Consider the following 25,900-nt stretch of genomic DNA (forward strand, 5'->3'; position numbering starts at 1 on the left):
CTACAGCTAGTTTATCAGAATCAAGCAAAATGTTAGAATCTATCTTCACTAAAATACGAATGCTGAATCTCATACAACAGAGCCAGTTTTGTATTTCTTTTTTAGCAGCAAATACAGCAATGTCTTTGTGATGGACCAAGCAGGTTATACGAAAGACAAATGGATCATGTATGCACAAGCCATTCTGGAACTGCAGAAGATCTCGAAAGCTCACAGCACTACTGATGAGGTGCAAAGTTCCAGGAGGAATTAAGCTGGGCCTGCCAACGCCAGTGAGACACTAAACCCAAATAAAAGGCTAGAGACAAACACAGTTCAAGAATCGTTTTCAATAGCTCTATTGTTCACTTGAAGTATAAATCAGGCAAAGAAAGAAATGGAGAATTGGGACGTGGATGGAAACTGTCCCAAATCCACTACACACTGAAAATACTGAGCAAGTCAGAAGTGCCAACAGTGGGGCTCCTGCCTTCAGCCTACCAGAGATGGCCACTGACGAGTTCCAAGAGCCCAACAAGATATATTTATACTTGCAATAAACATTTTCAGTGCTGCTGTGTTATAAAAATAGAAAGTCTAAACTACTCTAAGCACACAGGATCTGGTAAGGAACAATTCCTGAGGGAAGAAACAAAAGAAGGCACTTAGAGTAGCTGTCACTTCAGCCAAACAAAAGTTTACTTTCTACGGACAGTCAAACTTGAGTGATAGGAGTGTGCTAAAGAGGAGCAGAAAAGCAGTTTCTTGGCTACTTAAACCTGCAGCCTGCTATGTTGAAATGCCCAAGCAGCAGCCACTTGCTTGAATATCGATCCATTAGTCAGATCAGAAGAGAACCCTTACACTAGGGAACACAAGGCTCGATGGCTTTCAGAAGATGCTTTGCTAAGGAAAGCAAAATTTTTTGAAATTGTTTTCAAAAACATACCCATCGTAGGCTCCACTAACAATCCTCTTATTGTCGAACCTGATGCATCGAACCAGTTCTTCATGGCCTTCTAGTACTCTTAAACAGGCACCGCATTCAATGTCCCATAGCCTGGAGAAAACAGAGGAGACAGTCTTTGATCACTTCTGGTTCAGCACCATCCCTTAGCCTCACATGCAGTGATTTAAGCATGCTACTGAATGATTTTCTGTGGAAGATATCACAGAATTTGCTAAAAAAGGCAGTTGGTAGAACCATGCTGCTCCTTGCATGCAATTCAGAGATAAGTTTGCGTTGCAGCTGCAGTGTATCAAAATTAATCTAGTCACTCAAAATTACAAGTACAATTAGAAGTAAAGGTTGGATACTTCTTAAATTATCTTGGGAAACTTTAATGTATTTTTTTTATTCTGTGATTAGAGGTTAAATAAGTAATTAAGAAAACTGGTGACGAATGTTTTACTCTTCTCTCCAAGCAGAAGACAAGGTGATAAATGACAGAAATAGATAAGCAGTTTTGTTCAGCTTTGACACAAACCTCAGTGTCCCACCTTTTCACAGGGATGGTACATGTTTATTCTCACACTGAATTAAGTTTCAGTCAACATCATCTGCTCCAATAGCAAGATATACCAAAGATGCTTTGCATGTGCAGCACAGCATCAAAAATCAGAGGAAAGCCTATTTTCACACATGTGAACATACATCATTACATACCGACAGCAGCCCATTGGCACCCACCTAATGGTATTGTCCGAAGATCCGCTGACGACTAGCCGATCCCTGTACTGTAGGCATGCAATGCCACGCTTGTGCCCATTCAGAGTACGAACAAACTCGCACGTACTTGTACTCCAGACCTGGGAAACACAAGATAAAGGCTCCTCTGAGAATGATGCCCAGATAAGGTTTTTGAATTTCAACGGAAGCTGTTAGGAATTCATAAACAGAAGAGTTGAGGCTGACCTTGGCTAGACAGCAGAATGAAAACTTGTATAGAGTTATGTCCTGGGTTAAGCTAAGAGTTAACCCATCACAAGTTATTACGGGCAATGAGTAGGTAGCGGGCATTAATGGAACACTGGCGCTATGGGCACCCAGCGGTGACAAGAGCCACAGGCACTGCTACTGCACATCGAGTCAAGGAGAAAAAATGGGGGGCTTGTATGTAAAATATTTCCAGGTGGTAGAGACTGCCCCAAATGATTTCAAAAACTTGATGAAACTTGAATCTTGATAAGTTAGTAAGCATTTTTAAAAGTGGAAGTTACCACATACACAAAACCCCCATATTTTTTTCCCAAAGACATAGCTAGCAATCTACTAGTAAGAGATGGCCAAAACCATGGCCTGTAAAAGTTTGGTGGCTGCTTCTTTCTTAATATTAAATGATTCAAATCAGCTTTGCCCATTTTTAATGAACTGTAATTGAAGTTGTAACGTAGAGTATCCAGCGGCTCATTTTCCAACACAGAGTGCAGCAGGATCTTTGGCAGATATTTGGACGTTAAACTGCCAAGAGCTTTTTGGCACAGTCTAAGGTAGCTCTGGTTCTACAGAGGGAAGGGTGGAAACGCCTTTGTTATATTAATACACTCTGGGTAACTCAAATCTTCTGGTATGTAATAGTCTTCAAACACAGCCTCTTAATTCTTCAAACATGGCAAAGTCTGGTTGAGCTGCTGGGAAGGCGTGGTGAGGAAAGGCAACTGCTGATAAATTTCACGTCTGGAACAGGACTGCCAATTGAAATAAAAAATACCGCTTGGAAAAAGGCACAAATGTGCCACATTTAACAAACAAACCGATCTTGAGACTAGAGTTCAAACAGCGAATGGGCTTTACTTTTTTGCAATTGTATGACAGAAGCCACAAAAATGTTACGAGCCTAGTTACGCGCGTAAAGACATTAACGGCTAGCAAGAGGAAGCAGCTCGCGAGTGGTAAAGAAAAAGGCACAGAACTGCATATGAACACCTCAGCTATCGACAGTTGAACAGCCAGAAGCTATCCAGAAGCTTTTCTGGCGTTGTAGGCATGCAGACCTCGATTAGAGCTCTGCTAACTTACTTTAATGGTCCTGTCACCTGACGCTGACACAATATACTTGTCATCGAAGTCTACCACGTTAACGGCTGCACGATGGCCAACTAAGACACGGCGCAGGGTGATGTCAGTAGGCGATGCCATATCCCAAACAGCAATTGATCTGTCCTTTGAGCACGTCACCATTAAGCCGTTACTGAACCTCAAATGAAGCACCGCCTCATTGTGATGGATCAACGTGTTCAGAACTTCTCCTGTATTTACATCCCAAACTCTGCAAAAGAAAAGAATTTTATTGCAAATGAAGGAGGATGGTTATACGTAGTATAAAGTGTAAAGATGCACAAGTCTGCTGCTGTCTCTAATGGGTTGTTTAACATCTCTTAGGGCTTGGAGATGGCAGGAAGAGAGGTGCTGGGGAAGTATCCTAGTGCAAGTCTCAGACTCACAAGCTACAATTAACAACAGTGAACAGTAAGGCCAGGAAATGCCTAAGCTGGGATCACTGCTAAGAGAAAGAGCTGCTTAACAGTTCTACAACTCTTCCAGGATGATTGAAGCTTGTATGATGGATAAATTGACAGAAAAGACCTAACCAAATACCATCTAATTTTTTTTTTTCTTTCAGTCTTACACCATTCATTCAGATTTTGCACATGCCAGTAGCAATTGGGATGTAGCACCCTCCGGGCTACCTACCAGCTTACATGAAGTGAAAAATCACTGCTTAATTCATAGTACCTGAAGGGCGTTAAGATCAACTCTGAACTTTTGAAAAGTTTTAGAGATTGACATTGGTATACCCATGCAAGACACGAGGAGGAGACTGGGCCCTTCCACTGAACTGTACCCGAGTGTCTTTATATTGGACATCTACTGACCACTGAATTCATACAAGAATTTAAACTCAGTAACATCAAAATTGCAGTCAGACAAGTGCTCCATATATACCAAATACCCCTGCATTAATTAATAGTCATAATTAAGAGATGTCAGAAAGCAGTACAAGAAACCCTAAATTAGTAAATTATTGCGGAGTTGACCTTCAGCCATTCTACAGCTTCAGGATATGCCTCAAACCACTCAGGTCATATTCCTTCAAAATTCCTAACACTAAAAAAGTGAGACAGATTTGGAAAAAAAAAATTAAATTAACATGATGCTTTGCCCAGTATGAATATCTTGTTTTTAAAATAGCATCACATTCATATTAGGGGTATTTTCTGATATTTAGAGATTATTGTAAATATTCCCAGCCCTGATACTCAGATGATTTTCGTGCAGAAGCTTAACACTCACCTGACTGTAGAATCTGAAGATCCAGTTACAATGACTCTTTCATCATACTGCAGACAAAGAACCGAGCCAGTATGTCCTGTTAATACTTTCAAACATTCCAAGCTTGTTTTGTCCCAAATCTGTTAAAAACAGATGAAAAACAAGTCTAAATGGTTTATCAAGGTCAAGAGCATGGATCAGAGACTTGAACATTGTCACAGCTGCAAAGGAAGGAAGAAAACTAGAGACAGCAGGAAGAATCCATGGGCAGTCAGCCTGCCCGGTCAGTCCTCCTTTTTAGCTTAAGGAAGTCTTCACGTAGGTTTTTGACAGAACAGTGAAACAACCAATGATCATACAAAGATAAAAGCCCATTTTGCAAAAAGACATGCCATGGATGATTAGCGTGAAAGCACCCTAATAGCACGAAAGCAAGCTACTAGCAAAGACAAAAGGCTCAGCTAAGGACAGTGGCACAGAGTCTTCATTCTCATTATATGAACTCTGGTTGCACAAGCATTTCTTTGTAGTCAACAGTATTAATCTCTGGTTGGCAGTCCCCAAAGTTTCCAGAGCAAAGCACAGATGAGAACTCTGCCAGGCTGCAGAAGATATCCCATCCTCGTAAACCCTGCACAGATAAACACTGTCCCATGAAGAGGCAAAGGAAATCAAGGAAACGCAAGCAGCTATCTTTCCAAGGCAGAATTATCTCTAGGGAAAAGACTGAAAAAAAGCCTTTACCTTAATGGAGTTATCTCGTAGGCCACTGATAATCTTTTCATCATCATACTGTAAACAGTAGACACCTTTGCTGTTTTCAGAGCGGCACTGAATCCTTTGCAAATTATGTCGCCCACATCGCCAGTTCGATTCTATAGTCTAACGAGAGGGGAAACAATCAGGAGTTAGGCGTGAGGCTGCCTGCTTGAACACGACTACTCCAACACATGCACAGCGGTCTTTCCCCTTTCACATACATCATCCTTAAATTTGAAGTATATAAAACCTAAATGTAGCTTTTCTCCTCCCCCAATAAAAATACACAAAACACAATGAGTCAGAATTAAGACTTCAATTCGTCATGACAAAAGCTGTGTTTAGTGGTGAAAATGATGGTCAACTAACCTTACTGAGAATATCCAGAGGAGCCGTTAGAGAGATAAGTTTCATCACAATTCAGTTCCCCCCATATGCCCATCTGACAAAAGCAGCAAAGATCAAAGCAGGAGCTCATATGGTGCCACATTCAGCCTCACCAGATAACTAATATCCAGAACTGCTGAGCCCAGCAGGGAGGTTAGGGGGTTTGTGGACTTTTCCTTCCCCTACACAGTCATTTCACCTGTTAGCTGTTGTTACAGATCTCAGAAAGGGAAAAGAATCTTAGATCTTACAAAGCCTCCTCTAAGCACCCTAAAGCCTGATAAAAATAAAACTGATCAGGGACTATAAGATTCAAATAATCCAAACTTACTTTCCCCCCCCTTAAAATCTGTAAGCATAATTCTCAACATTTTCATTCTGAGAGAGATTCTGAAGGAAAATCCTGACACACCTGAAAAAGCCACAAATTATTTCATAGGAGAACCGGGATGATTTCCATGTTTTAAACAGCTTTATCACTTGTAAGATAACCAGGGTTATCAAAGCAATGTGGGATTTGGGATAGGAAGTTCGTAACAACAGCCATAAGAGAATGCATGCAGAGAACTCCAGGCCAACACCTGCGGTACCCAGACAGGCTGGGATGCTTTCTGTCTCCCAGTACTGGCATCACAACGGGCCATTTGTTGAGCTGTTTCCCTGGGATCCTCCCCAAATACTGCGTGGAAACCTGGGGAGAAGCTGATCGACTGTTTGGTAAAGCGTATTTATAACCAAACCCTAGCTTCCAAAGCAATAGCAGGCACCTCTGCAGCTTCTCCAAGGCTGGAAAACAGCTGAAACACTTATCAAACACGATGACATCCCCATTCTAGAAAACACATCTGTTCCAAGGGAAAACTAACCAACCCCTTTGTTCTCCACGCACTTGCTCCTTCAATTGTCTCCCATTATGCAATTTGAGGAGAATTATACACAGCCGTAATACAAACCTGATGTGCCATAGGAATTTGCCTAAATCATAAGTACGAAGAGATGCTTCTAGAGGAGCAAGCTGACAAGTTCCTCATCCCCTCTCATTCTCTTCCAATTGAGTAGGGAAGTTAATGAAAATAAGAGAGCAAGGCATCTGTCCAGTTGGAATAAGCTCTTCTGGGCAGCCAGCGCATCGCTGATTGTCAGACTGAGAACTGAGCTTAAGATGTTCAAATCCAACCCTGTGCTGGTTCAGCCTTGGACTCCCGCCCTGAAGGTAGCAGGCTGCTCGTTATGCTACTTGCTCAGCAGGGGATGGAGGTTTTGTGGACGAAGAACAGGCAGTTCTCAAGCTTTATCTAAAGATTTATCACCTGGGCTAGTGGGGCTGAGCTGCAACTTATTAACTCCTTTGCTGTTACAGAGGTGACGCTCGTAACAGGAGAGGATTTTAGAGGTCAAATATTAATGATTAATTCATGACTAATAGCATGAATCAATATAATTACACATCTGAAGGCAAGATATTTAACAATGCAATACTAACACCAAAGACACAGGAGAGAAACATGACAAATTGGAGTTACCCAATTTAAGAAGTTCTAGAAAAAAATATATGTTGAGACATTAAACTCTGAGAAATCTAAGGGAGAGTTTCCCTAAAGCAACGTTCTTACCAAGGTCTGAAATAAGCAGCTGCATAGCAGACACCCCGGATTACCCTAGCTGCCGACTGCTCAAACACCACGCGTGCACTTTCACACTTCAGCTTCCCGTGACAGCAATTACTGATAGCTACAGAACACATTAATACCACCACAAGTCAGAAATGTTGCTTGTAACAGCTTCCTAAACCAAACCAGCAGCCAGGAGAAGTGTGCTCACCAGGCAGCCGGGACACTAGCTGGCTTAATTCTTAGACGTTCACTAGAGGAAGCTACTTAATAAGCTCCCCATAAGAAAATGTTGGCTTCAAATGAGAGAAAATAAAGTATTATTTATATGTACGTGAAGGCACGATAAAGCAGTAAGTCATGTGCAGGTGCACGTTCTAATTGTGTGAAGAGATGTCATTTCATTTGGACGTTATACGGTGTGGCTACTGTGGGAAAATACTCGATGTTTTTCGAGAACTTGTAAAATCCCCTTACACTGCGTAAATTTTCAATACGCTGGGAAAGTAGCCACGATACACAGAGAATATACAGCAGCACTTCAATGGGCAATAGAGTGAAAACAGATGTGTACGTATAGAGAAATAACATTATTTTAGATGACTAAATAGGGCTGAGTGGGTGGGCAACCTGGAGGACCCTCTGAAAAAGAACATGTTTAATACAATACTGGCAACCACATTAAAGCTTCTTGCTATAGGAAACTTCTGGTTGTTATGGAATAGTGCAGTTACTCCAAGTCTTCATCTGCAGCCTCCTTCCAGGAGATATCTTAATAAACCGTGGATAAGCCAAGCAGGCAGGCACGCATGTCCAAGGGGAGAGGAAGAAATCGCTGTGTTTTATGGACTGTTAGAAGCATCAGGGAGTTGATGATGAAGAGACACACAGTTGATTTGCACATTTATGGTACCAAACCTAACATATGCCAACACCCACTACTGTATTTCCTACAGATCCTCTCAAAGTCTACAAGGTAACTGCCTCTAAACTTGGGTTTCGCAATTAAAAGCAAGATGGCGCAGAACACTATCTCCTTAGCTCACACACGTAGAAAAGAAGTTTCTCACACTTTCCTAAAAGCTCACTAGAGCAATAGCAGCAAGTAGCTGACAAATGCTGTATAACCAACAAAATCTGGACATAGAAGGGATAAAGACCAAGCAGGAAGCCAAAGCATCTGCCACAGCAGGAGAGCCATTTGGCAGCTGAAGAAATGCATAAATGGATAAAAAAGGCATTTAGAGAGAAAAGTACACAAAGAAAATGGTCCAAGGCACAGAAGCATAGCCAAGCCTTGACCATGCCAGAGCGCGTTCACTGGTACAAAGATGCACGGTAAAAAAAGATGCAATTCATCTGGATTAACAGCTGGAACATTAACCATACATTGGAAGTGTTAAGGATAATCTTCTAGGAACAGGGTTTTTTCCCAGTTGATAATGTACATTGTGTTCAGCTCCTTGGCTAAAAATTGCATTTTTATCCTTGTGAGTGTTATTGCAGAGTAAGTGGGTTTAGCTCAATCCCATAAACCAAGGAGTTTCTGTTCCCTCTGAATACACAATTCTGCAGGACAAATGGGGCAGAAAAAAGAAGGAGGAACATACACATTTGTTACATACGTTGGGATCTCTCCTGAAGCATTAGGCATTCACACCAGGGGCAGCTAAAATCCCAAGCCTTGTCCTTTGCATGCCTTCTTCAAAAAGAAAAAAGAAAATCCCTCCTGACTGTGGCAGAGGAAAGGCAAAAGCAAATGAACTTATGTCACCAGGGTAGAGAGGGGTTAATATTTCATTCATTACAAAGTTAAGAGCGTTTGATAAGCAAAGACAAAACAACAGCTTGGCCACGGCACCAGGCTCCCTGCATCTTTGAGGTCTTTCCTCTCTCAGACTCTCTGAAGCTACAACCATTAGGGAGAAAACACAGCACCAAGCTCTTGAAGAAGGATTCTCTGCTGGGTCTCCAAGATGCTGTTAGGCAGCGAGGGCCAAAGAGCTTCTGCAGCCTCTGTATCAGACTGAAGAGGAACGGCTATGTGATGCTTATCACCTAGAAGGGTTGAACTGGTCCTCAGAAGGAATCTGCAGAGAGCTAGCTGTCCTGTCACTATCACAACAGCGCAGACCACGAGATTTCTGACCAGGCAGGGATGACTGCCTCACAGCAACAGACGGCAAAATGCACCAGCAGCAAAGCCTCCTTCCAAAGCAGCCCATGGAGGGATAAAAACCCTGCAAGTATAGAGCATCACTGCCTTTCTTGTGAGCATCATCACTTCTATAAACCACTGCTAAGGAGCTAAGTGCCGGTGGCAAGCATGTGGCAGCAAAGACAACTGAAAACTCTCAGACCACGGGAACTGGATCAGCCCTGGGGCGGGTGATGCACGTGGACAGCAATAAAATCCCTGCGCCAAAGCAGCATGGCAGGAAAGGTACTCGCACTGTACCCAACATCCCCTTCATGAACCACCTCCTCCTCAGACCAGCTGCACAGTGGAAGTGACGAATAAGAAAATTACATCTCGACGGAGTAGTAGAAGAGTTTTGGCTGCAGGCACAGCATACCTAATCACACATTCACTGAGACTTGAGAATATTGTCACCTGAGGTAGTAAACTTGTGTTTGGAAGCCAGCAGCAGGGTATACAGATGTCCGTACCAACACCCTGAACATCAATGGGCACTGCTGTTAGAAGAGAGAACATCAAGTGCAGGAAACCATCCGCCACCGCATCCTGCCATTTATTATCCCACTTTTACCATTAAGCATATTGCCTCTCCCTATTAATTCTCCTTACTCTCTTCCATGAGAAAGTTGAACCAACACGATTCATGCTACACTACAGGATTCTGAAGAGTGACTAGATTTGGATTTTAATCTCAAAATGCTTTGACATGAGGAAGGCAGCAGCTATATAACTGGGAGCTGCATGCTGTGTCCCTCATATGAGAACTGTTCAGCGTTTAAGTTAAAATTGATGCACTACTGATCTGAAAATGCAAGCACTACTGCTCATCAAAAGAATCTGTGCTTTCCACTGCCAAGAATTCTTCATATTTTAGATTATCCACAGCAAAAGCTAAGTGAAATTCTAGAAGAAAACAAGTTACACAGAAGAAATTGTTGCCGTGTTACATGGGAAGAGGTAGTAAAGAATACCATAGAAGAAAAAAAAAAGGCAAGAAAGGAAACATAAGCAAAGTATAATTCAAAACAGTGATCAACTGATTTTTGGTATTTATCTCATTTCATGCAAACAGAAGAGTCAAGTAAGAATAAAAACCACCTTCATGAAGGATAACTGAAGCAAGACTAACAAACAGAGAAATAGGGATTCACTACACTCCACTAACATATAACATATGCTAATTTTTACACACACACATTATATATATATAAAGTTTGGTGTGCATTTGTTTAATACAAGCAGGAAGGCCCCTTCGCCCTCCCCCCCGAAAAAAGGGGGAAAAAACTTCCAATAACTGAAAAGTGGGCTTCTGGCTTGATGTATAAAAATCACAGAATACTATGTTTTGAAGAATACTCTGAAATTAAAGTGAGGCCAAAAAGCCGGGAGTGTTCTACTGAGAGCCACTCCACGTCTGAGCACTGCATGGGCTTTCAAATCAGGCTGGGGTAAAATATCACTTTTAGTATGAACTCCAAGCCCAGAAGAAAATCCATGAACAGTGAAGTCCAAAAAACCTAAACAACTCTAAGGAAAAAGGAATGGGAAGCTTTTCCTAGCAAGTGTTACTTGGCAGAATGTGAGATCTAAAAATTCAGTTCCTAATGTTTACAGCTGCTCAGGTAAGATCCAAATGTGGACAATATAACTTGATGAAGTGCTGTCTCTCTCTGCAGGCAATTGATCCAGCATGTACAAAGCTGCGCAAAGGTCCACCAAGTAAAACTGTTCCCGAGTCTCGCTGCAGCGTTGCTGAACCCTTTTTAAAGCCACATTTAAAAAGAACAGATTGACCTTATGATGCTGAGCGAGATAAACCTGGACAGCGGAATACACACATTTCTTACAGAGGAACAGACGAATGCAGAAGCTGCATTGAAGGCCACTGACACACAAGGAGCATGGGAAATCCCCCCGGGAGAAAGCTGGCAGTACAGTACTGACCATTTCAGCAAGAATAAAGAAGTGAGAGCCACACACCAGCCAGCTTAGGCAAATCAGATCAAAAAGGCAACAGAAAGTGAAGTCTCAGACCTATAGAGCAGTAATTCAGCATTAGGACAATCCTACTGCCTGGGACATTGGTAGTCCCTGACTTCTTGAGGGAGACAGAAGACACCACAGAGACAGGACGTGAGAGCCACCGATTACTCCCACATAAATGAGGTCTAGCTGCATCACGTCCCTGCTCTCTGCCCCATGCATCTGCTACTGGATGCTGTCGAGAGACAGGATGCTGCGTGGGACCTTTGATCTGACCGCTACATTTGTTCTGTTTCCCCAGGGAGCAAGCAAAGAATCCTCTCCACTCCTGCTCAGGAGAACCTGGAACAGGAGGATGCAGATAAACACAGCAGTTGCTCTTCCCCAAAAGGTCTGTCTTCTTTGTCAAGCACCTCTCCAAATGCATGAGATCCCAAAAGAGATTCAAGGGCAGCATCTGATGAGGAAAAGAAACTTTTTTCATCTCTGCAGCTGCAATGATCCCAGTGAGATGGGTCTCACTGGTTTTCTCTTAGAGGTTCCTCGTTTCCACCAACTTCCATCAACTAGGTCTAACACACTTAAGAGACAGTAAAATGTCAAGCTTTCAGGCTACACATTCAACATCAAAATATGCTATCTTTAAATGGACTCCTGCTTACACCAAAGCGATAGAAGAGAAGTACTGCTGCACCTTCCAGATCTGGAGAGGAAATCTTAAAAATTCAAGCCAAGAGCAGTGAAAGCAGAGAGAGGTCCTCCGAGGCACTGCAATGACACATGCATCGGGACTATTCACAACACCTGACAAAGAACAACTCTGCTGAAAAATAAAATTATTGCACCTTTCCGTTTCCATTGGAGACAATAACTAAGTTTATGCACAACACCATAAAAATACAAAGTTCTATTTAAAGAGGTACTTATCAGTCCCTATCAGAGCATATGGGCATGCAAAGTAAGCAAAGAGGAAAAATAAATCCCTCTTTCACATCTGCAGAAGAAAAACAGCGGTCTTATCTGCAGAAAAAAGTAGGTGTGATGTGGGCAATGTGAACAAAAAAAGCCAAGTCAAGGATCTGTCCCATGCTAGGGGCATCTGAAAGGAACCTTCTGCCCTCTTCAGACATGAGAGTCAAAAACCTGTGCCATGCACCACAAGAGCTTTGTCCCTGCCGCTCAAGAGCCTCTCCTTTCCTTGGCCAGTTTTATTTTTAAGAATTAATTTTTGGAAGTGCCTGTGGAGTAGAGATTTCAAAAGCTGGCTGAAAAAAATTGCTAGGCATATAACACTGACCAGATTCTCCCCACACACGCACATAAAATTTCTCCAGCATGATAATTAGAACAGCACTAAACAAACCCATTTCCTCAGAAATTACACACTGCGACTTTCACAAACAAAGATCTCCCAATGCTGGCGGTGACTTAGCGCGAGAGTTGACTTTTTCCCCTTTTCAAGTTTTCCCAAGGCTTTAAAATTTCAGCTCTAGTCCTAAAATCTGAACTTTTTCAAAATTCAAAAGACACATGGTGTTTATCTGACGGCCTGGCGCCACAGTCTTCAGCAAAATCGCATTTCAGTTCTCATCTTAATTAGGTGGACCTAAGTCTCCATGGAAACAGGATGAGGGCACTTGCCATGTGCCTAAAGATAAGGGGAACGTTTATGAAACAAGTCTTCTCAACTCATCACAAGAAATAGATACTTGTGCTAATCCTGAGGGGAAAACAGAACAGTTGGCCAAGCTTCACAAATAATATGGAAAAAATCCAGGGACTCGGGGTTCTGGAATCAGCAGTAGTAAACTCCCCATCCTGGCACCATGCCGATTAGCAGTCCCAGTAAGACAGCTGACCTTCCCCACGACGCCTGGGACTGCACCCAGGCACAGGATACCCCACCAGTACCGACCAGATCATCTCCAGAAACAAGGTCTTGCAAAGCGAGATTCAGTTTTCCAGGATAAGCCCCAAATCAGGTTTTCCCTTTAAAAAAGCTTGGCAATCCAACATCTGACTTGGAGACATTTAAAATCACTGGACCACCTCTCGTGAAATGAAACCTAATTAAATATTTGGCTTCACAGTGGAGGTGGAGAGTAACCACCTCTTTCCAAGAATTTGGTTTCGGATCTCTAAATGTCCTCTTGTTTTCAAATCCAATGATTTCACAAGTGACACTATGTTCCTAAAATATGTTTGGCATGAAATAAACAGATATGGGCACTAATAAATTTTCAGAGAGGCAAGGGAACCTCACTTGGCCAAATCATTGCCTGTATCACCACCTTGCAGCTAACACCACTTTGTGGTTGCGTGGACTTTTGACCCAAAATGCAAATAGAGCCCAAGGGAAAGAATTCAAATTTGCTGTTTACCATTCCTCATTTTTCCTTCCAATTGTTAATTCAGGCTTTGGATTACTTTTCAAATTCTGTTAGTTAACGCAAAGGAAAGAGCACATTCTCCTTTGAGCTTATCTCTACCCACAACCCAATTTAATACCAGCCGCAGTAAGTCAGTCTCATCATTAGAAACAGTCCAGCAAAATTTGGGTCATCTTTGTGCTCCACAGGTAAAATATTGAATGACAACATTTATGTGGTACATCAAATATATTTTACTGTATTAAAAAAAAAATCAAGTCCTTTGGATACAAGATAAATGTCTTATAAAAATATTTATATAATTCTATAAATGCTAATACGGTAGCCTTTGGCTCATCACTAGCTCCCTAAACTCTGACCCTCAGACAGAAACAGGAAGATCTTGTTAAAGGTCCAAACAAATATTTGAAGAAAAAACATTTTGGTATTCAGAGATAGAAAAATTCTTCATCACAGCTGAGATGAAAGTCTTATTTAAGAGCTTCTGCACATTGCTCTGAAAAATGAAGGAACAGGAAAAGTAGGAAACCGAGGGAGAGCGTGACTTTACTCCTAAAAACAGAATAAGAGGATAAAAAGTTAAGTGCCCCAAATCTTATAGCTAAGTTTTGTTGTTATTGTTACTCACCATCTACATTTTTAAACAGTGTTAAAAACTTCTTTTGACAGTTCTTTAGGGAAGCAATTTGTGAAAAGTGCTTTAAAGGGTGATTTATTAGAAAAATTATTATAGACTTGTGGAAGAATTATTGGACCCTTGACTATTAGCAGAAACACTAACCCCACTGCAGGTTGGAAACCCGGAACACAGTAATATTTCAGAAAGCTTGAAGGAAATATTTAAACAGGGAAAAATTTGATGTGGCACAATACCCCCGTCCTTCCGCCTTCCTCCTCCAGTTCAGCAATTTTGAAGAACCAGGACTGGGAAATGCGCTGCCTGTATAAACTGAGCAGTGATGATTCGGGAAGCAGCCATTAGTTTTCAAAGAGAGACTGCACCATCTAGAAGATGGGACAAAGACACATTTGTTTCCTGAATTTAGGCAGAGGCATACACTTACTTTTGCTAAAGTGAGGTTCAGAGACAAGAGCCCACAGCTGACCAGACCTGGCTCCTTTCAGCTTTACTGCTCTATCCGCGGGACACAGACCAGCCTGAGGTTAGTTGCCGATACCTTAAATTCTACCCCAAGTGACTGACAACCAGCAAAGACCAAAGGTTTTCCATAGGGTTACAGACACAAGCACAGAATGGCAGGTAAAGAACTAGAAAATGTTTTCCCTGAGCAGCCCTAATTCTGCTTTCCCTATTCTTGCCTCCCTCCGCCCGAGACACAGCAGAGTTTCCTGTGTGCTCCAGCAATATTTAATGTAGTTAAGGATATAAGCATTACATAGAAACTACAGAAATCCTATGTAAAAGCAGCTGGATTGCCAGGCAGTTTGGAACAGGCAGAAACTATGGCAACAGCTTAGAGTTTACTCTCTGTACCCCGCCGAAACAACAACTCTTTTCCCACGCTCCTTACTCACGTTACTATTTTTAAGTACTAGTTGCACAGCATGTTTTACACACAGCATGCTCTACCGTTCCAACTCCATCTCCAAGCTCGACATGAGATCACCCCTTACTCTGCATATTCTACATTTACCACATCACCCACCTGAGCATTATACAATGAAAAATAAAAATTTATGAGTTGAAACTCTGAAAGAAAGTTAGGCTTCAAAAGAGCATTATAAACCTGTGTTTCCTGACTTCCAAACACCAATGCTTTTCGATCCATTTTGAAAACATGAGCCCTTACTTTTCAGGCTGTGGAGCACAATATTTTTCTCCTAATTTGAGGGTTTAATATATTTGTTAATTCAATGAAATTTAGTTTTTTAGGAAACGTGTTAATTCCTACAATATATTTTTAGTGGCATGCCCTTTCCCCACTCCCAGATATTTAGAGACTGAACTTTTTTTACATTTAATATTGATAGCGGCAATGAGAAGCATGAGGGTTTTGGTTTTTTCCGACTTTTTATACTAGCAAGAACTGCCCAGCTCAGAAGCTTAATTTCTGTGCATTGTACTAGCAAATCTACAGCCACCAAAGAATCAAAGTATTAAATTGCAGATTGCGACAATTCAAAAGGCCTCAGTCCTCAGAACAGCTCTAAGATACTCCCATCTCTAATAATAATAATACCTCTAAAAAATGTTCCACTTACACCTAACAAAATGAATTTCAGAAGAATATCTTTAAAAATGAGAGTTATAATAACGCTGAATTCCTTCAGAGTTCTACGGAAAGGTTTTCACACTGCTTTTTGTTCATTTTCTTTATTGAAGAATGCCAGAATTTTACAGAAAGCAAGAAAATATCACACAGAGTTATCCTTAATCCCATGGGCTTCTTATCATCGCAACATCATTCTGTCATTCCTTACAGGGAGAAGACATCTCCCTTTAAGTAATAAAATACGTATCATTCAGCTCACAAGTAAATATCAAGTTTGATCTTATTTTGCTTAGGCTGCATTTCATGCTTAGTTCTCTATCTTTAGATGTTTATAAATTGTGCGGCAAGGGTTATAAAAAAATCTTTGAAGATTGGATTATGTTTTCCAGCAATACATTTTACAGATAGGTTAAGGGTTCTAAACAGTTTTGTTTACCGAGTGCCAAGCACAAACTCGCATCTGCCATCACAGAATGATTCCATGAGTTCACATCTGTCTTCAACATCAAAACACGTGTTTCCCCACTAATGAATTTCAGACCAATAATTCCACATCCATCACGTGGGTGAAATAAATCCATTACAGTCTGTGGTATAACTGAAGAGTTTTGTTGCGGGTACACATCAAACCAAGCAAGACAGATAGTAGCAGTATTCTCCTGGTAGGCAGAATACCAAGATGATCCTGATTTATTAGAAACATTCTAAAATAAGCAAGCCCAACTTTGTAACTCTTAAACAAGATAAGCAAAATTTTATCTGAAAGAAAAGAACAGTCATTTCTATAGTATTTTACCACCAGTGCCCCTACTATTTTTACCATGGTAGGTCTGATTGGTCTCAAACCACTCCAGGAGGAAAAAGAATCCCACACTCTGAAGAAAGCTGTCTTTGCAACAGTGACTGCTTTTGAAGTTACTAAATGAGCAACATTTAAATGACTCGTGTTTAAGGCGTTGACCCTCAGATCACTTTCTAAGTGAGCATAACCAATATATTAGAGCATGCAGCCACATGTGGAATTGTCTTGGGGCAGTAAGTTTCCTAAAACAGCGATTTTATTAAAATCCATAGTCCCAGAAGAGTTCCTAAAAACCTTTACATGCAAGAGAGACTGTGTTAACACTGAAAGTAACACGTTCCCGCACGTACTGCGGCAGTAAGTTGCTGAGGACATTTTTCACATTGTCTGAAGAGCCAGAGCTCAGAGTACCAGTGATAACACATACATAAAGCACTTCACTGTTCAACATGCACCATCTCTGAAACACTGACAACATGCAACGTTATTCCTCCTGCGGATATTATAGATCAGAAAACGTACCTCTATATCCTGTATTATCTTTGGGTATAAGGACCTGTAAAATGAATTTGGGGGGCCATCTGTTGGTCTGTTTTTAAACAGGTACTGATCCCTAGAAAGAACCAGAAACATATTTTTCAATTTACCACAAAGAATCCAAACTTTAAAGGAATTCAAAATCTGCACAGAACAAAACCTTATGATACCTTCTCACAAAATACTTGTAAGAATTTTTAGTATTGCCATTACGACCCTTGTGACTTTAGAATTTGATAGCTGTATTTAAAATGCCCAAGATTAAAAAGATAACAGGTGTTTTCCTTATGGTTTTCCAAACTCAGGTTCACTGCTTCATAAGGCTTTTAGCCAGCAGGGTGTCCTCCTCTTGCTCTTTACAACATGCCTTGCATTTTCTTATGCACACCACTAGAGAGCACAGAAAAACAGGTTTCTAAAGCAGAACACCTCATCTCTTCAGATACTTGTAAAGGATAGAAAAACTCCCTTGCCACAAACATAAATGGTTTCTCTTTGAGAGAGGCTTCTGCAGCCCCATCAGCTATTTTATATTTTAAGGAAAAAAAAAACAACAACAAAAAGAACCACCCCACCACCAAAACCAAACCACGTTTAATTGGAAATGCTTCACTTGAGAAAAAGCCCTGCCAAACACATTCTTGTTAGTTTTTGTGAGCTGATTCTAATTGTTAGTTCTCCCTGCAAAACAGAAATTATAAAGACAGACTTACCAGAAGAAAGCAAGTGCTGAAAGACACCAGTGCACAAAAGGACAGGGACAAAGCCAAAGCAGAAAGGGGAGGTGACAGCTTTTGCTGTAGCTACCCCCACTGGTCCGTGGCAGAGGTAAGGATCTCGGTGACACCAATTCAGTATCAACTTACTTTTTGTCAGAGCTCATGATTAGGGAAATTTGCAAAGGAGAACACTGTAAAAGGGGAATTCAGTGATCATCACGGTACTTACCAACCCCTTCTTTCTGACAGTCCCTTCCACAGCGGGTCTGTGCGTACCATTCTTTCAATCAATTTTTTCCATAGCATTCCCTCAGAGATGACTCTCTGCCATTCCTTACATACCAGCTCTGCTGCACAGAGTGATCTGGCATCAAGATAGGAAAGGATGTTTTCTGCTATGTGATCTAAGCCTTGCTCTACAAAGAAATAAAGGCAATCAAAATGTCAATCACTTCACAGTAAACTACTAAACAAGTTTTGCAATACATTCAGAGAAAGCCAACACAGCTTTAAGGCACTGGAGCAATGTGATAATTCAATTACATACGTAGAAGTACCACTTACAAATTAATTCAATAGGTACACCGAAACATCTCTAACACTCTACTGTGTTTCTAGCACAGTCTGCCTACTGGACTGTCCCAGTTGCACAGAGGGAGCAGGAACCAAAATTCAACATAGCATGCAGGCAGCAGAAAGCACGGTGCTGCTTCTGGGCACAGAATCTGGGACTTTGAGTTCATAAGGCACGTGGCTACATGATCCAAAAAGAGTATCATCTTCAAGCAGATGCTTTACTAAGCAGCAATCATAAAAAAATTAAAATATTGATTCTTTTACTATTCCCTTACATACAACAATAGATAATTCAACTCAGCAGAAGACAGGACTCCACAGGAACAAATAACAGACATACCCAGTAGGAGCATGAGTAAAGATTTGAAAAAACTTTCTTGCATCCAATGCAAGGATATCTTTTCTACTTAAGCTCTTTCTGCAACCTGCAGATGCCAAGCTCACTCCTGGCCTATGTTCTGTCACCACAGACACCATGCTCTACAGCCTGGTGTAGGAAGGGGAAATCAATGAGAACGAGTTGGACAGTAATTCATGAATTGCAAATGGTGCTTTAACATCCAAGGCAGTTATCCCCATTCACGGTTTACCATCACTAGACTCCATACTTAGAGAAAGTACTACTGGGTGACTTCTACTAGAACCTGGGTGTTTTGAAGCTTCTCTTCAGCTAGGGAAAAATTCATGAGGGACAAGTTTTCTGAAACAATTTTGAGTAAATCACACCGTAACATTCAACACAGGACTTATTTTGGGGCCAATGAATGCAATTGTTTCTAGTATGAGAATTCACTAAGAAACCTCGGGATCAGCAGGAGTCATGCAACTCTCAAATAATGGAGAGGTGGCAGCTCAGCTTCTGCACCATAAATTCCAGTGCAAAGTAGATTTAGTTTACCTTCACAAAGATTTCCCAATGTATTTACAACAGCCATACGAACAGATATTATCTTAGCATCTTTCCTGCATCTGCTGCTCTCCCAGCCTCGGGACACACTACCTACAAAGGTAACAGAATGATGCACGAGTGCGCACTGCTGGTTTGACAATGCTGGCTTTACTGGGTCCATGAGCGAGTACAGCAATGAACCACCAGCAAACTCCCAATTAAAACAACATTACTCCAAATGAAAGCCCTTTGGCAGCACTTAGACATCCCAGAAACAACATCTACCTGGTGGGTCACTCTCATGCTCTAATTGCACCTACAGCATTGGTCAACAAGCAATACTTAGTGTTCCCCTGCCTACTAATGACTTTCACCATGAAGATCCCACCTATAAGCAGCAGCTTAATGACCCCTGTGGTCCTTTACGTCATCTTAGGGTTAGATTTACACATTCAATGTGCTCAATTCACCAGCAGAAGCTCAAATACACCAGAACTGGAGTCCAGCCCATTGATGCAGGTCTGCGTAAGGCAATGTGCTGCATTGTATTATTTCGTAGATACCAGTTAATATTTATCCAAAAGCACTAGGTACTTAAGCTGAAGCTGGTAGAAAGAATAAGCACATCAACAAAGATGACAGATGCAATAAATTGCTACCACAGATCTATCAAGACATACAGCAGGTAGAACTCTGCAGGCATTTGCTTATGGTCTTTGCCCAGATCTTCTCTCCTGCTGAGGGTGTCAGATATAAAACGTGACGGTAGTTGAGTAAAAGTACATATATAGAAACCACTTAGATAATATACTTGCACTAAATTTAAAAATAGCAAACTTTTCTTGTTCATATTCCAACTACAATGTCATTGGTCCCACAAAAAAATCACTGGTAAGTCCGTTACTTATTTCAAAGGACCTGCAGTTTTGCTTTCCCAAAAGCTCCACTAAATCAGAGATCTAGAATAACTTCATTTTCGTGAATAACATACGCCTGTGGCCAAGCATGAAAAAAATCTTTCAAACTAGGAGATTACGACCTTTTTAATTTTCTACTTTATCTCACAGCAGCCTACTTTAGGCTTCAAATAGTCCTGAAAAATCAAAGCAACTACTGTCAGTTTTTTAAAGAATTTGAAAAAAAATCTTTCAAACTAGGAGATTATGACCGTAATTTTCCACTTTTATCTCATGGCAGCCTACTTTAGGCTTCAAATAGTCCTGAAAAATCAAAGCAACTACTGTCAGTTTTTTAAAGAATTAAGAAATTGTGTTCATCTAGTCCTCCACTGCACATTACATTCGGCATGGCCTTCACAAAAACAAGCAGTGACAGAAAGGAGAAACCAATACATGTAGCTGAAAAGCATTTGTTCATTTCTTCTACATCATTTCTCAAGCTATAAAAAGGCTTTGAAGAATGGTGAAAGGTCCTACAATGTAAATTGGGTTTATAGAAATTTTTTAATACCAGTCATAATAACAGATTCAAATAACTGAAACACAACAAGGTCCAAATAACCAGTGGGGCTCAAATCTAACCACTTCCAAACCAGCAAATCCTCTCCTGTCAACTCCATGTCTCGGAGCAGCTTTAAGCTGCAGCACCTCCTACATCAGCAGCTTGAAGAAAATACCAGGGCACCGGAAAAGCTCTCTTCCAGTCTGCCACATCCCAGCCTTTCTAGTAAACAACAACTTAGAGATTCTAAAGACTGTTTATTTAGGATATATTTATCTTGATGTTATATGATTTGAAACAGTTCTCAAGGTTTTTCCAGAAAATATAATCATTGCAAGGCCATTTTCAAGAGTCAGTTTAAAATCATGAATCCTTGGGTATCAAGGAGACAAACTCACTCAATACACAAAGTGGAGGACGCAGCTAGATAAAACAAAGAAAACGAAGAGGTCTGTTGAGTAAGCACTTCTCTGATTTTGGAGGTTACAGGTGTGAACAGGGCACTTTTAAGTGCCTAATTGGTATAATTGAGTAAAACAATCACCACACACGTACAATAAAGTTCTTAGATGGGGGAAACTGAAACACTTTTAGTCAAACAGCACTAAGGAAACCATAACCCTGCACTCATTTCAACCACGTTCTTGAAAAAGGTTATGGGACAAAGTAGCCACACTGGCACTTGAATATAACGCCAACACCTTGCTTACAGTTTCGAACAACTTTTGAAATGGCAAGATCATGAACACATCAGATGCAAAATGAACAAGTCCCAAGGGAGAAACTGATGGACAAATAGAAGATGCTCAAATGATTTTCAAGCACAAAGTAACATTTTAGAAGTTTATCTGTCACTGCCATCTCCTGGCAACAAACTAAATGATTAGCCTCCCCCAAAAGAGAGATGAGAGCTCCGAGGAGCTCTAGTTACCAGTAACCAACTAAATAAAAAGGCTCCACTGCAAAGCATCCTTTGAACTCAACAAGCGCATGGTTCTGGGGTTTTTTCTTGGTGGGGGTTTTGGTTTTTCTCCCTATTCTAACACACCTGTATCATCTTTCAGAAGATACTGAACAAGTCAGCTTGACAGCGGAATTTGAAATGCCTACTGCATCGACTTATCATGTTCAGTTGCTTTTCATTTTCTTTTCCCTGTGAAACACTGTTTTGCAAAAATAGTTCTCCAGATAAAATGCAGTTGCACAGACCTAAGAAAAATTATAAAGCAGGAACATTTTGCAGTTGTTCAGTCTTTCACACAACTGCATCTGAAAAAGTAATAACAACCCTGTGAACATCTGGATCCAAAGCCACCTCTCACACTTCAAGTCTGGAAACGCGACCTGAACGACCAGGGCACCACCACCAGTTCATCCAGAAGCCAAGCCTTCCTGGGAGACATCAGGGTTGCCGCTTCTGGCTGCTGACAAGATGACTTGATGCAGAGGTGAAGAGATGCTGAGGCACCCAGAGTCATTAATGCCACCTCCTGAGAGAGAGGTACCCAACTCAGCATGTCACCAGAGGCCTGTGCCCAGGGTCCCCCAGCCTAAGCCTCGCCTCCACTTCGGGAAACGGTGTGACAGAGCCTGTGCTCCAGAGTGCACATGGGACTGGGCTTTACAGTGTGTTTGGTGCCTTTCTGAGCCACGTACAGGACTCAGAAGGATCAGACCAAGACCCAGGTCCTTCTTAAAATCCGATCTTAAAAAAAAAAAAAAAATCCTTTCACTGTAACACACAGACCAAGCATTTCAAGACAGGGCTAGAACACAGTTCCTAAAGAGAGTAAATCTCCAAATAAACTCCAAGTACAAGGAGAATCTTCCTTCCTAAGACAACTTTTGTTTTCTACAGGTTAGGAATGTTCTTGAGAAGATTTCCACCTGCCTGCCTATCTACAGAAGGACATTTTATGGAACTATCAGAGCAAGTGTTTGGAGAGACAAAACCCAAGTGACAAGTGCTCGGGTTGTTTTTATTCACTTCACTAACCCAAGGCTTTTTGTGGTGTAATCCTAGTACCCAGCGCTCATTAATGTTTAACTGAACTAAAAGCTAAGGGCAATCAGCTACCACACCTCCACAACATACGCACCCACGGATATCCACCGGGACTGAGCACTCGGAACACCCCCAGCCTGCTCATGTGAAACACTTCACTCATTTTTAAGGATCAGCTGCTAATTGCTAGGCAGAAGCCCTTTATTAAGATGCATAATTTTCACAACTCTGTTTAACACTGGTCACAGTTAAAAACCCATCTTAAAAAGTCAGAATCTCAAGCGTTTTCTGGTGTTAAAATCCAGCAACCTCCTCTTCTGTGAGTACACAGAGCCCTGAAAGCTGCACACTGAGCAAAAATATCCAAACGCTTTGCTACCAAGTCTATTCCTAAGATTTTTACTGCTTGCAAAAGTGCACAGATTTAAATTGTTCACATTAAAAAAAAGCATCAAGTAAAATATTTACCCTAATTAACACGGTAGGAACAGGTCTAAAGCAGAGAGAGACAGGCCTGCTATAATTATTTCAGACCACATGCAGGACTAAGTTTAAAGCCTGAAATAGCTGATATACCCGATATACCCATTTCACATTAAAAGAAAGCAAACTTTTAATTTTGTAAACAGTTTCTGAAATAGGTAGTAAAACCTATCAATTTTATTGAGTAAAACACATCCAGCATTTATTGGTACGCTTTTCAAACAAGAACATGACACCCACTCCATGCCTCTACAGGAGTTTCTGCAGTTTTATCGAAAACAGTGCGAAGTCACAGCTGTTGTTGCTTACAGGTACCAGATGAAGGTCTGGTTGAATTTCAATAATAAATTAAAACAATTAAAATCCACAGGGATTTCAGAGCTCAATGTGTAAATATCACTTTGGATGAAAATGAAACCCAAATGCGGGATGTCAGCTCTGTAAAACTGACAACAGTAGATACGAAGCAGTCCCTTCGATCATGCAACTGCACGGGCTTTTATTATTTCAGAAACAAATTCCAGAAGCAGCCTGGCAGGGTTTTACTTGCCTGACACAGCGCACAGTTCTCTTGCAGTTTTAACAGACAAAACAGATAGGGAAGAGACTTTCTTTCCTCACCAAGGGTGACAACATAGTGGTCAAGGGTCAGAGATGTAATTTGTTTAGGGAAAGGGCACTTGTCGGATGAGACCACGCAAGAAATATTAACAGCTTAGAGATAATGAAGAGAATGAAAAGCACAGAGGTGACATAAGTTACTCTTGCAATGGTGCTGTTCACTCTACATCGCTGTCTTTCGAGAGTTGTTTTTGACATGTTAGAGGAACCACCACTGACAGATGTGGAGAACCGATGAGTACAGGCTTCTGAGCCCTGATCAATGGGACTTGCAAGGGCTGACACAGCATTAGCCATGCTCCACGATGGTGACCAGCAGTGAAGAGCCCAACCACAGCCCCACTCGTAAGAACAGAGCCTGCAGACTGCCCATTCTGCCACCACTTACAGAAAAGCACACCAGAGTATCACTTTTTTCCACTGAAGCAAAGGGAAGCCAGATACCACAAATTTCTTCCATTTTTTCCGCATTTTCACAGGTGTAAAATCAGTAGGGACAGTTGCAAGCAAAAACTATTTCCATTTAAAACAAAGGAATTTTACTTCAAGAGAAGTGAAACTGCCTTTTGAAAGGTAGTACTTTACTGTTATCTTTTAATGGGATGGAAAACTATTTCCATTAAAACAAAGGAATTTTACTTCAAGAGTACTTTACTGTTATCTTTTAATGGGATGTCAGTCCAACGTGGAACTGATTTCAATCAATTCGGACTAAGTCCTCAGGTTAATTTATACAGATGTTCTTCAAACACCACACTTCCTTTAAGAAAGGCTGAGTATGAGAACAGTTCCCAGTATTTACAGGTTCAAAAAACAACAGAAGTTGTAAACACAAATATATATTTATATATACAAACATGGTGTAAATAAGTATCGGCTTACACAGCTCCCAAAAATTTCTTAGGAATAAGTAATACAGAAAAGGAATAAGTAATACAGAAACAAGTGTATAACTCTATATAAGCCCTGAGGAATAAAAGCAAACAAAATGAAATTATAATTGATGTTCCCACTTGTACATGATGACTATTTCACTTTTTTAAAATTTAAATCAGATAATTCCCTAGAGAAATCAATATTCTGTATTTTGAAAACAAGCTGGAAGAAACATCCACACTAAAGGAGATAGCACTCTAGATGAAACAAAGAGCACGTTCTTACGTGTATGGCCAGGCAAGTTAAGTCTTCTACAAAATAACTTCCATAAAATTGAGGTGTGGGGGGGGAAGGTCGCTCCCTCCCTTTCACAGCCCTCTTTCCCATTTTTAAGCCTGGTTTTTCAAAGAAAATAGAGCACACACAAATTTCCGTATCACTGCCTGTGTCCTACCCCACATTCTTCATTCCCCTCCAGCTACTAAGTTCATTTCAACCACGCTTGCCAGAGGAGCCAAAATCCCCCCCATCACCCCCAAAAGTTGAATTCCTCCAGGTTTTGTGAACATGTAGCAGCACTACAGAGAAGACAAACCCCTAACATGCCAGCAGCATTCTGTCCCAGATACACAAGGCCACCTGAGCACACCCATGGCTACAAATCCTTCAGGGCTTGTAATATGGCCAACCTTCAAAGGAACTTTACTTCGGCGGTCCCTGCACTCCAAAAACTAGCAGCTGCAAATTCCTTTTTACAATTTGTATCACCACCTCCTCATGTGCCCTCAGTGTTCACTGCGGTGTCTTGGCATTCTTGGGATAGCATCCACAGACTGCGCGCTCGCTGCAGGTGTCGGTCTGGGCTGTTATACCGCCAGGGGCAAACAGAACATCCTGACCACTTATTTCATGCTTATCTCCTGCTCTGGAAACAATGCCTGCAAATATACCTCTCAAAAAAATCAAATGGATCACGCTCTTCAGCAGCAAAAATCCAGAGAAACAGTTCCTTCAAGAAATCAATGGAAACATATACAACTTACCAGGAGACCGAAAGCTAAAGATTCTGTAATACCTAAATATTACTGTTCCTTTTTTTTTTTTTTTTTTAAGAAA

The 25,900-nt window shown here is 41.1% G+C and overlaps 1 protein-coding gene across 1 annotated transcript in view; it reads right to left on the bottom strand.

The window, feature by feature from the left end:
* The window catches only part of FBXW11 (F-box and WD repeat domain containing 11), a 35,684-nt gene that overhangs the window by 7,781 nt on the left and 2,003 nt on the right, over positions 1 to 25,900 (bottom strand). The window contains exons 3-9 of the mRNA XM_010077093.1: positions 18,103 to 18,289; positions 17,140 to 17,230; positions 4,997 to 5,134; positions 4,274 to 4,392; positions 2,999 to 3,248; positions 1,670 to 1,788; positions 929 to 1,039 (exon numbers count right to left, since the gene is read on the bottom strand). Coding sequence (XP_010075395.1) covers positions 929 to 1,039; positions 1,670 to 1,788; positions 2,999 to 3,248; positions 4,274 to 4,392; positions 4,997 to 5,134; positions 17,140 to 17,230; positions 18,103 to 18,289 — 1,015 coding nt within the window. The remainder of the gene's footprint in view (positions 1 to 928; positions 1,040 to 1,669; positions 1,789 to 2,998; positions 3,249 to 4,273; positions 4,393 to 4,996; positions 5,135 to 17,139; positions 17,231 to 18,102; positions 18,290 to 25,900) is intronic.

The sequence above is a fragment of the Pterocles gutturalis genome, unplaced genomic scaffold (assembly GCF_000699245.1).
Source record: "Pterocles gutturalis isolate BGI_N339 unplaced genomic scaffold, ASM69924v1 scaffold19133, whole genome shotgun sequence".
NCBI lineage: Eukaryota > Metazoa > Chordata > Aves > Pterocliformes > Pteroclidae > Pterocles > Pterocles gutturalis.